The sequence below is a fragment of the Amblyomma maculatum genome, chromosome 4 (genome assembly GCF_055883805.1).
Source record: "Amblyomma maculatum isolate TAMU_Amacu chromosome 4, ASM5588380v1, whole genome shotgun sequence".
NCBI classification, from domain to species: domain Eukaryota; kingdom Metazoa; phylum Arthropoda; class Arachnida; order Ixodida; family Ixodidae; genus Amblyomma; species Amblyomma maculatum.
The window spans coordinates 7862903-7875701 of record NC_139347.1 but is presented as its reverse complement, the minus strand read 5'-3'; the positions used below and the strand labels follow the sequence as shown (position 1 = coordinate 7875701).

The 12799-nt window shown below is 41.7% G+C and overlaps 1 protein-coding gene across 1 annotated transcript in view; it reads left to right on the top strand.

Annotated features, from left to right (window-relative positions):
• Positions 1-12006, top strand: part of LOC146190255 (cell adhesion molecule Dscam1-like) — a 367337-nt gene extending 355331 nt beyond the window's left edge. Inside the window, exons 26-27 of the mRNA XM_084599756.1 lie at positions 762-886; positions 9159-12006. Coding sequence (XP_084455882.1) covers positions 762-886; positions 9159-9214 — 181 coding nt within the window. The 3' untranslated portion in view covers positions 9215-12006. The remainder of the gene's footprint in view (positions 1-761; positions 887-9158) is intronic.
• Positions 12007-12799: the final 793 nt, after the last annotated feature.

Genomic DNA, 12799 nt, shown 5'->3' with positions numbered 1-12799 from the left:
ATAATGAAATTCAATATTTCTCCAAGGCTGGCAGCTAGCTATAATTTCTTTTTCAAGTGCTTAGTTGAGACCTCAAACAGGCATTTTTTTTTTTTCTTCTGCTAACCTACCCCTTCCGCACACACCCCCAACTGTCGGGTGCCGTCCCTTGCAAAAAGTTCTGCAGGCGCCCTTGCCTTTTGGCCATGCATAGTTGTGCTGCATCCACTCAGCCCTTGGATGGCAGGGAAAGAGTATGTGTACTTTTAATGTCTGAAAAGGGCCATATATCTTGATAATGAGAAACACTATGTATAAACAGTTGATGCAAACATCACAATGAACTGTGTAAAACAAGTTTTTGGACAAGTTGGTAACATTCCTGATTCATACTGGCAGAAGGCAAGTTGTACGGGGTGAGATATTTATTGCACCAGCCTACATTTTGTCTTGTTTTTACTGCTGCGAAATTTTTTTCATCTCATGTTAGAAGGCACCCTCAAATATTGTGACGTTGCGTGGAAAAACATTTTCCCATTAAGCTAGCGAATAGGCGCTCCTTTTGTGTGCAGTTCGTGATTTAGACAATAGTGGCTGTGTCTGTTGTGATTCAGCAAGAAGTTTCTGTCATTTGCAAACATGGTTCTTACACTTTGTATAATCATCAGACAAGCTTATTTACATCAGTCTGTTACTACACAGGGCTCCATTGCTGTTGTACCAAAGGTGCAGGAGCTCTGAGAAGCGTAGTTTTTTGCTGATTCCACGCTTTCTCTCTGCAGTCATTCGGCTGATGATAGTGACAGTGAAGGAGCAGCATACACATTTCGCCTGACAATGAACGGGAGCTATGGCGACCACCAAGAAATGTCGGAGGCAGAATGTGACAGGGATCAGCACACAAGAGGTGGGTGCTTCAGGCAAGATAGCCTCCCGAGAGCAATGTATTATTGACTGCATGGCCTTGGCGGTGGTCATTCCACTGCAGCTTGTGTGCATTTGTTGTCAAAAAGGTGCAGGTTTAAGCTGTTATTTTGTTGAAGCCACAAGACGCTGATGCTGCTTTCACTTACTTCGATGTTTCCCGCGCTGCACAGTATTAAGCTGCAGCTTTCCTCATGCATCACTGCGTGAGAAATGTACATGGCTGCTGCAATTATCTAAATGCCAATTGAAGATGAGTAATCATTGGTCATGTCATGATCCGCTGCAAGCGGCCTTACGATGTACCATTTATTGCTGCATATTGTCGTATACCTGTAAATGAGGCCAATTTTAACCCTTTGAATGTCGAATATTCCGAAAAAAAATATTTACCCCCAGTGTAAAATTTGCTGTAAAATTGCTGTACAGTACTCGTACAGCAAAAATGCTTCAGGACAGAATGCGGCCGCAGTACCTGTACGGCAAAAACAGTCAAAGGGTTAAAAGGGAACCTGACGGTTATTTTTTTTACATAATTAAATGAGATTCAAGACTCGGATATGGGCAGCATCTAGGTAAAGCATCTCAATCATTATTACACAAGTACTTAAATTGGTAGCTTAATCGCAAATTATCTCCTTCTGTAAAAATGGTGAAAAATCACCAATTACCTCCTACAGTACCAGACCCATTGACCATCATTAGCCCACTAACTATGGATGGAAGCTCCAGTTTCTAATGCTCCCGTGTTGTTCTGAACATGCTGTGCAATCTGCCTGAAGCTAGAAATCTACAATTAAATTTTCTACAGCAGGGGTTCTCCAACCAGGTTCCGCGGAACCCAGAAGTTCTGCGAGCTCCTACTGGTCATGTAATTTTGTGCCGAGACCAGCCAGTCAGCCACCGCACCAGCATTGGTCGATATTCGAATGAGGTGGAACGTTGGTCTAGCGGTAGCAGTTTTCTGCATTCTTGTTTTCAATTTAAAGGTCTGAACATAAGTGAGACGTGGGCTTGTAATAATAAACTTATTTCAAAAAGCTAGGAAACAAATAAATGCTTACAAAAAGCACACTAAGCGACAAAAAAAAAAAAAAAAAAAAAAAAAAAACAGCACATGAAAAGTCACAAGGAACATCACCTCATTGTAATGGCAAGAAGTGGCAAGTCAAGCTGCCCACAGACGGGAGGTTCCGCAGACTGAAAGAATGCATATTCTATAAAAAAGCAAAAATTTGCAACAAACTACCTGTAGCACTAAATGTTACTGTGAGCGAGCTAGGTAAGTGGCAACAGTGTCATGCAGTTGAAATTTTTATTGGCAGAACTGCTTTTCATACTAGGTAACAAGTTATTTACACATAGAGCTCCATGTATCTGGTGGGATTGTGGTGCTGGCCTCTGCTGTGACCTACCCTTGGCTCAGCTCTGAGCCTCTACAAATAATTTAGCTCTGCACAGTGGCGACTTATAGGACCTGGAGAGGATGCTTCGGTAATCCAATGTGGCGGCATTCTGGAGGTCTGCATCCAAGGCCAGCACAGGCAGAACTGTGCTTGTACTTAATTTCATGATGTAATCATGCAAGTTTAGCATTGTTAGCAATCTCATGTGAGCCAAGTTGACTTTCATTTCTTGAGGAAGTAAAGGAATATACGAGAAACAAAGATGCAGTCGCTATATGCCATTTAGAAATGCCCAGTTCAATAATGGTAGAGGGTAAAGCAGAAGCTCAATCTGGGCTTACAAGAGATTTTCAATTTTAAAATAAATGACGCTGACAAATGAATACTGTTGTACGATATAGAAACACAGTTTTTTTGCATTCAGCATTATCAGGAAACAAAACAGGGTCGCAGTCATGCTGCCTGCACAGAAAAGAAGGTACTAAAAAATATATTGGTCTGTCGCTTTAGTTTTAACTTGTAAGATTGCACCCTTTTGTATTTATTACTGCCCATGAATTTATTAACCACATTTTTCTGTAAATATTAATCTACATTCCTAATCGTAAATAGGTCGCCTTTGTCCGTATGCTGTGTTTTCTGAGCACCCACATCCTGGGCTATTAGGTTTTTCATCACCAGTAGATGGAAGGCACGAAAGAATATGAGGCTGTAGTAATACACTTTTTCTTATCCCAGATATATTTTTTTCTTACCATCTGCCTTTCCAAGTAGTGACAGCGAAGGCCTAGGGCAGTATGCAAGTACCAATACTAGATGAGAATAAGTGAAATTTGAATGAAATCATTGTATTGTGCGCATCTTGAGTTGGAAAGAGCCAGTTCAAAATATGTGCATGCATAATAAGATCTGTCATTGTAGAACCTACTATCGATCATATCCATACCATCAATCAGGTGATAGAAAAATGCTCGGAATATAACCAGCCCTTATACATAACATTTACTGATTAAGAAAAAGCATTTGACTCAGTTGAAACCTCGGCGGTGATGCAGGCATTGCGAAATCAGGGGGTAGACGAGCCGTACATGAAAGTGCTGGAAGATATATATAGTGGCTGCACAGCTACCATAGTTCTGCATAAAGAAAGTAACAAAATTCCCATAAAGAAAGGTGTTAGGCAAGGAGACATAATCTCCCCAGTACTATTCACAGCTTGCTTAGAGGAAGTATTCAGAGACTTGGAATGGGAGCAGTTAGGGATAAGGGTAGATGGAGAATACCTCAGTAATCTGCGATTTGCTGATGACATTGCCTTGCTAAGCAACTCGGGGGATGAACTGCAAATAATGATTGGTGACCTAGACAGGAAAAGTAGAAAGGTAGGCTTGAAAATCAATATGCAGAAGACTAAGGTAATGTTCAACAGCCTCGGAAAGGAACAGCAGTTTACATTAGGTAGCGAAGTACTGGAAGTAGTAGGCGAACATGTCTACTTAGGACAGGTAGTAACCGCAGATCTGGACCATGAAAAGGAAATAACAAGAAGAATAAGACTGGGATGGAGCGTATTTGGCAAGCACTCACAGATTATGACTAGCAGCTTACCGGTATCCCTAAAGAGGAAGGTATATAACAGTTGCATGCTGATGATGATGATGATGATGTAGAGCCAATGTAGAGCCAGTCATGTGCAAAGCTTTTCATACTTGAAGTGGGCTCATTAGTTCTGGATGTTCAGCTACACTTGTTAACAAACTTAACCTCATACTACACTGACCACTCTGATCCAGGCCAATCATCTTTTCAAAAAAATACAGGTTCAGGGCTTGATAAGAACTCCATTGCCATGAAATGCATCGGTACTATATAAATTTTTAATTGATGACGGTAGTTTATTAAAAGAAAATTAAAAATGAAAAGGAATGTTGCCGGCCGCAGCAATTGCTAATATCTTAAGCACCTGAGCTGCGGCTAGCAAGAAATAAAAGGGACAGGGGAACGATAGAAAGAAGTACAGAGGGCAGCGATAGCAAGGAAGGACGAGGGGAGCTTTGTACATTATTTACAAAATACAAAAGGTGAATGATTTTCTGTAGAGATTTTGAAGCTATGAGAACCCTGAACTGGAATTCGTAAGGCTAACCTTGAGCACCGATGCTTATTTTACCATGGTGCAAAATATCAGAACTTATTAGGTTTTCTATGAAGCTTACAGTGTGAGCACAGCGTTTAAACTGAACACATGAAATCATTTTCAGTGTCGGAACTCATAAATTACTGAGCCAGCATGGTGCATCTGACCGGACATAAAAAGAAATATGTGCGAGGTGCCCACTTCTTTGTTGAATTTACAAGAAAAGTGTTGCCTAAACTGTGTTTCAGTTGCACACCACATAACTGTTAGCAAACAGGCGCAGGTATCATCATATGCTGGCTGACATTTCACCCGTCTTCAGAAGTGAGGAGGCACAGTCATTATTTTTGGATCAGCTCATAAGATTCTGTCACTAGCATTAATAAAATAAGTCAGCCCTTTTTTTTTTTTTTTTATTGATGCTGAATGTTTCTTTGTGGTCTTGATACAGTATTTGCATGCTTTCATTACTCACTAAGGCTTGCTGGTCAACTGTGATGGCGTTACGAAGCGTGAAAACACCGGTCGCTGTGACACCAATAATAAAGCAAATTATTAGATGGTATCAGCCTTCGGGCAACGCAATCCATATCGAGGTAGTCTGTGGCATGCCATTTAGACAGATGTATAATATAGATGATTAGGTCATATGCTAAGAAATGCATGACGCCTGAGGGACCATGCCGCTCGCTAGATTTTGGTTTGGGCGCCCGTCTCGGCTGCGGGAGGTGGCCAGTTCGAAACCTGCCGCCGGACACCCACCGGTAAAATGGGTACAAGCGTCCCCCGGCCCGGCGCCCAGCTCTCTCAGGGGTATGCGTTTGGAAGAGGCTCTGCTAACCCTGCTGGTGCTCCTTCGAGGGCTTAAAGTTTCGAACGAACTAATGACCTGCAAAGGTCGGGCTGACAGAAAAAAAAGGGCCACATAATGGGCTTTTGCCGCGCGAGGCGGACTTATTATTGTCCGATGGCGGAACGGATCACTGCCACATCGGCGCAACTATTTGGGCCGTGACACCTTTTCCCAAGCATTTCACCCCAGAAGAGCTGAGCACCTGGCCGGGGGAAAGCTTGTACCCATTGAAAAACCGGTAGGTAACCGGCGGCACCAGGGATCGAAACCGGTACCTCCCAAATGCAAGGCGGATGCTCTACCACAAGGCCACCGCTTCGGTTACGGCGCTTGACTACTGTTCCCAAGGACGCGGGATTGAATCCCGGCCTCTGCGGCCGCTTTTCGATGGAGGCGAAAAGCAATGTGCCCGTGTGCTGTGCGATGTCAGTGCACGTTAAAGAACCCCAGTGGTCGAAATTTCCGAAGTCCTCCACTACGGCGTCTCTCATAGCCTGAGTTGCTTTGGGGCGTTAAACCCCACAAACCAAACCAATTTCCTCTTGATAAAAAAACCTGAAGGCATTTCGCAACAACATAGGAACTTCCTGTTCACATAGCTCTCTCTCTGTCACTGGCACCACGGTGATCACGCAAGGATACTCAGCGGTTCTTCTATCTAATTGCTGTACAAGCTTGAAACAATGCTTCCGACACATATTTATGCAATACAACTCTGGCAACGATGTTTAAATCTGCCCCAACCACTTGCACAACAGAGCAAATAAAATGCAGTGCAGTGGTCCTCCACTGATTAGTTTGCAGCACTGCTGCAGTATGGTGCCAATTTCCCAAAAATTACCTGTAGACTGACCCGCCCTCTGCCTGCTCAATTTTGGGAACTCATTGTTTATAAAAGGGTCGACTTTTGAGCAAAAATATACTGTACCAAAGTGATGCATGTAATCTCTGCAGCAAAAGCGTCCTCTTTTACGTTATTTGATAGTCCCACATACTTCAACACTGCAGTTCTTCTGTTAATGCCGCAGAATTGTTCATCGTCTTTCTCAACCTTTTTGTATAATAGAAGCTCTTAGTGTCAGCTCCAATACTGAGTTCCAAGCATACCTCGGCAAAATAGTGAGTGCTCAGTTAGAAAAGTTTTGTCCACTTGCACACTCACATGCTTGGGCCCAACTAACTTGTGAACTCAGCCTCATTTATACTCACTACTCACTCGGATTCGCTCATGACTGAACCGGAGTCAACCGCTCATTGAGACTCATGACTCTCTGGACACACTCACTCATGTGCACTCACTCGCCCATACGCTCAAGACACATGTGGGCTTACTATATAAAAGTGAGTGATTTCTTTAGGCCAAGTGCCACACCAATCACGACAATTATTTGTAGTCGGGAAGCTACATCTTTTGTGCTTCATGTGGTTTGGTTGATTGTGTTGCATAATCTGAGCGAAGCACCAGGTGTGGTATTACCTGCTTACGGAACACGATAAAAGCGTCATGCCATTAGTTAGTTCTCAGAGCCAATCTCACAACCGAAAAAAAAAAAAAGAGAACTAGTTTTTATTGACCTTAAAGTATAACAGTGGCAACATTTTGTGTGTGCAAAATGCACAAGATATGCCAGTGAGCACATACAGAAAGAAGTTCCGCTGGGTACTCTTTTTTTGTTCACCCAGAGACATTGCCAAGCTCCCATGTCCTTAACTGTCCTTGGCCGCAGCATTATATCTTTTCTTCCCTTTGCTGTCAGCAAAATGAGGACGAAAACAGATCATGATCTAGGCTTGAGCCCAAACTCGGAACTCAGATCAGATCATGACCTGAATGAGCCCGGACTCGCTCATAATTCTTATCACGATCTGAATGTGAGTCTGGACTCACTCACAGCTCAGATAATGATCTGACTAAGCCTGAATGAGCCCAAGTGAGAAACTCATGAGTGGTTCTGCCAGCCTATGGCTCCAAGCGCTGACCTGTCTAACTTAACATCGCATGATGCTAAACAACACCAACTGCGTGCATATATTGTAATGAAGGCAGGCTGTAGAAGAGCCAAGATATCGTTAGGCTTGGGTTGTGTATGTAATCAGACAATTTTGTAAGGACATGCCTCATGTTTCTAAAAGAAAATGTAGTCGGAAATGTAAAGCGAATGATGTTAAGATTTGCAGTGAATTGTATACAAGACATTAGAGTTGGGTGGTCTTGAGGCAAAAAATAGTGCAGTAGCTGACTCACTCACAGTGGGCAGCAGAGATGTCTCATGAGGTGTGGCTGCAATTAAAGTGCACTGATCACAGCTCAGATTCACTCCGCAATCTCATGATTAGCATAGCCAGTTTTCATTAATGAACCAAGGCTGAACCACTGCAGCAGTGGGACGCATGTCATAAGCTTGAAGTAAACTTTGTGGTGCTTGAATAGTGAATGGTTGAAAAAGGCTCAATAGAACTGCAGTCTTCATGCTTTTGTTGATGGCTTGTTCATTGCAGCTACCCTCAGTCTTGCTTTGCAGTTCTGAACTGTCTGAGTTTTATCAGCCTCGGTGGCAGTCTGCTGGTGTTCAGCCAGCCAAAATGATCAGTGCCTCATTGCTTTGCCTGCAGTAAGCAGTGTTGGCCTTTCAGTATAGTGAACATTGGTTTGTATTCGTAGCAACTCTCATTCATCATGTGCTGGAGAACAAGCAGTAGATGATTCCTAATACTGCTGCCTCCATGAAAAAGCTGTCGCTGCATTCGGTATTCGATCCCGCATCCTTAGGCTCAGCAGTCGAGCCCCCTAACCACTGAACCACCACGGTGGGACTTCTTTCAGTTATTGTTCTTGGCAAACATTTATTCTCGTTATATTAACGTTTGTTCGGCGGCAAAAAGTTATAATGCTTTCATGGCTGAAGAAATGGATTTTTAAATTTTCTCACCACTTGATTCAAATCATGGAGGTTGTGCTGTGTGCTCATTGTCATCATTTGAAGGAAATGGTGATGTAGCCTATACTCTGGGATTCATGTCTAAAATTTGGTGTTGATGGTGCAGTTTAGTACTTGCAAAGTCGACCAGTAATCGCAACACATGTGTTTCATTTCTTAATGTTTTGTTTGTTTGTTCATTTGTAGAAGCTCCATTTTCAATAGCAATCTTCTCTTTATGGTTATTTTGTGGTATCCTAATTTAGACCAACTTCTATTTGTCCTCGGTGTCCCCCTAGTGCAATCATATCTATGTTCCCCATGTACAGGCATGATGAAATTTTATGGGGTGCACATTTTCAAATAGAAAAATTCACCTCAGCATTCCTTCTCTAGCTTGTCAGCTGATATTCCAAGCATGCAGAAATCATTTTTATTTCCACAAACTCACATTGTGCAAACCTTATCTGTATGCCTGTACATAGCTTTGTTATGTACAGACTGATGTACTCTTAGGGTGAACACACAAGTGCGTGACTGCGGTTTTTGCAGCGCCTGTGCATTCAACTCGGTCACATTTTGAAGCAAAGGCGTATGTACAAAAGGACCTGAAGGTGGTATATTGCACCATCCGTCCTGTCATTTTGATGCACAGCTAGGACAGGTGCATGGATACTACGAAAAGTGTAGCCACAGGCTCACATGTTCACTCTAATTTATACATACACTACTGTATAAACCCCTTTATGCCAATTTTTGAGGCTTTGAATAGCTTTCTGGTTGTTTGCTGCATTCTGCATTTAGTTCCAAGGTCACATTTCTTGTTCCCATACTGTCATGTGAAGGCACCTGGTTTGCTTAATTCCTTCCTGACAAGCATTGCACTGACTAATAAAAGCTTTCACCTTTCAGTTTTCTCATGATTCTATTTGTCCCTACAGCCAAGCGCCTGGAGGCATTGGGAATTCATGTCTCCCCGAGTTATGGCATAACCTGAGAACTACTCAAGTCCCAGGATTCGGGTGAAGTGAGGGAAACCTGTGTGTGACGTCTCCTCTCTACAGAGTGTCTATCTCTCGGTGCACCAATGACTGCTGCCTGTTGCTCTGCCCCTCCCCACAGAAGAGTGTCCATTTTCGGACCAGCAGGCATGTGCGTGAGTGTGGGGGCAGAGGGACCCAAAGAACGGAGGGAAGCCTGCATATCGTGCCTCAGTGAAACTGTGCACTGTCTTTTATACGGGACTGCTTGACAAGAATAGAGTGTTTGCAGTGTCATCGAAAGGTGGACAAGGAGCCGTGTTCTGCCAATGCTTTCGCACTGCCGGTTCAATTTCTTGCTGGGTCGTCAAGCTCTGCGCTCAGATGTGTGATCAAAAAGGGAATGGAAGAGCTCCTTTTAAGGTGGACAGTGTTAACTTGTCATACTAGTGTCTGGCATGCCTTCTCCCCCAGCTGTTCAGTCAATGACCAGCTAGGTACTCAGGCTTCATCAATGCATTTGTGTCACTGGTGGTCATGTCATGGTTAATGGCTACTGAAAATAAGTTTACTCAATTTTGTTTGGTACTGTTGTATTGGAGTGCAAGCAAATATCTGCAATATTGTGTTGAAAAATATGAAAAATTGCCTTTTGTATTGTTGACTATTAACTGTATTTAAAATTTATCTTACTTTTTGAGACATCTCAACTGCACTCACATATTTTACTCAAATCAATGTTGAATATTTTGAAAGATCATGGCAACATTAGGGCTGCTGGCAGGAGGGATCTCTTAATAACTTTTTTTTCCAATGTTCATAAAAAGTTATTTTAATGTTGTAAGTAATTTGGCAGCGATTCTTTTGCTTCAAAATCGTCAGCTTGTCACAGTTTGTCCAAAGCACTCAGTAGCCAATTAAAGGCCGTCAGGAATGTTGATAAAGTTCTGCAGTCTTTTATTAGTTCAGTTCATTATTCATTCAGTGGCCATATATAAACCCTATATCAGCAGTCATTGGCAGGCTTTCGAAATGGCCATGTGTTGTGGGCATGAGCTAGAGGTCAAAAATAATGTGAAGGAAAAGGCATCACAGTATCAGAGTTTGTTATTAAAAAAAAAAAAAACTCATTGTGCACTTTGAACAATAAGCAGGAATCTGGAAGGGCAATAAGTAAGTTGAGCAAATAACCAGCTTGAACTGTGGGGATGCTCACTGGTTTAGCATAATTTAAAGCTGCAAAAACTGACTTAACAGAGATCAGTCAGGGCACGTTAATCACCCAGTAGAACAGTCGCTTTTGTAAAGGCACTTATCTGTGGTGATGCTTCTACTGCATCAATTTTTTTATATGTCCATGGTAACTGCACAAGCTTTCATGTCATGCTACTACTGTGAAGAAAACTAGAAAATGTTAAAAATTATGGCTATTGGACTTTTATTAGCAATGCCTACTGCGCTAATTCGAACTGATTTTAGATTAGAAGCTTTTCTGGTACCTTTCTTTTGTTAGTTGGCAATACATTTTCTTGTGCTTATATATAAATGTGCTCTCCATTTTTATTTATTTATTTATTTTTATTATTTTTTTTTTTTTTTTCAGTAGCCTACACAGCTAAATGCATCCGAGGTCCCTTAAAAATTTGTTGTGGTGGCCTCATGAGCATGTAATTTGCTTAGGTGTTTTTTATGTTAGACAAAACTTTGACTTAGAAGTATCAAGACTGAATAGTTCTCCTATTCTGCTTTACAAGATCATTAAGGAATAAGGATGGCTCTTCTTAACTTCATGAACAAGATTATGCTATCAATATACCATCATTTTATGGAGCATTTTACTGAGGAAAGCTGAAATTATCTCACCATCAACCATCCATCGTTGTCTTTGTTATGTTATATGGTTAATGCATCTGATCCTATACAGGCATGTGTAGTTTTTTTGTTTGTTTTTTTCCTCTTCAACTACTACTTTCAAGGCTTAGTTACGAGCTCATTTTTTCACTCCGTGGAAGAGTGTTTAAAGAAAGGTAACCTCAAACGTTAAACAGTCGACAGTAGCAGTATACTGATAGCACGTCAGCAACTTCATGGAATGGGGATAAAATTTAATACGCTGGTGCTAGGTTACTTCATCAGTGCATTGTTGCTGTGAGAATAATTTTCTGCCTATCGGTGTCATTCTCATAAGGGTGTACATAGTACCAAATGTAAGCACATCGACAGTTGGGTCCCACTGCACAGAGCTGTTGTCAAATAATAGAAAAAAATGACAAATTTGTTACAAAGAGTAAAGGCTGTACTACATCAATTTTACTGTTTTGTTTTTTCGTCTTGATGGAGTGGTTTAAGGGCTCTCTCTTTTACTCGGTGAGAAGACGAGGCACAACCATGTTCGAGTTAACTGAAAGCCACCCAATGGTTGCAGTGCAGGCCTGATATTTTTGTAAACAATGTTGATAGAGCTTCTGTAAATATGTGTAGATGTTGAATAACATTTCATGAAGCCAGCAGTGTTTCATATATGCTGTACAGAAAAGGGCAAGCAATCATATAATGTGTTGCTCTGTATTGCTACTAGGAACATGAATGCATTATTTCTTGTTGCAAGCCATAGTGATAAGTGTTTGAAACTGGAGTTACGTTTTAAATAATTTGATCTCTCAGTATAGCAATGCTTTGTTTCTCAGGTGCACCATGTTTTTCTTATGTTTTTTTCATGTTGGTATAATATTATGTTAAAACTATTACTTCTTCTCACTGAGCAAATTGTCTGCACAGCGTGAATAAAGTGCGATGTTGAGAATTTTTACTCATTTGCTTGGCAAAGCTTTCTGCTAATGTTGCAGCTACTACTGCAGACAGCTGTGGAACTCACACAAGATAAGTCGCTTCACACTATACAAACTAGCCTTGGCTTTCACCACTTGTCACTTTACCTTGCTTATAGGGTAGACAAGGACTTGACCTTGTGGTCAGGTCAGGGTTCTAGAATATAACTGAATTACTTTCCTATCCAGATTTTTTAAGATGTAGTAGACAGAAGCACTTAAGTACAATGAATTATTAATCTATATAGCTTAATAATTATCTTATCTTAGTGTTGTTTTTTTTTCTGTGATACAGTTTAAACAGTTCTGGAATTCTGACTAGGGGTTTGACTTTTCAGTTTAAACAAAAATGATGAAAGTACCCCAAGCACAATTGTTGAAATTGTTTTTTTAACCAAGACAACGTTAGTGCTGTCATGCACAGGCTGTTAAGTGGTCGTGACAGCTAATATTTGAGTATAACCCCGCCGGGGTGGCGCAGTGGTTACGGCGCTTGACTACTTTGTCCCAAGGACACGGGATCGAATCCCGACCTCGGCGGCCGCTTTTCGATGGAGGCGAAAAGCAAGGCGCCCGTGTGCTGTGCGATGTCAGTGCACGCTAAAGAACCCCAGGTGGTTGAAATTTCCAGAGTCCTCCACTGCGGCGTGTCTCATAGCCTGAGTCGCTTTGGGACGTTAAACCCCACAAACCAAACCAAACGTAATATTTGAGTATAAACTGAATATTGCATTTCACTCCACACGTTAAATTATAAATCCTCAAACTTTGAGC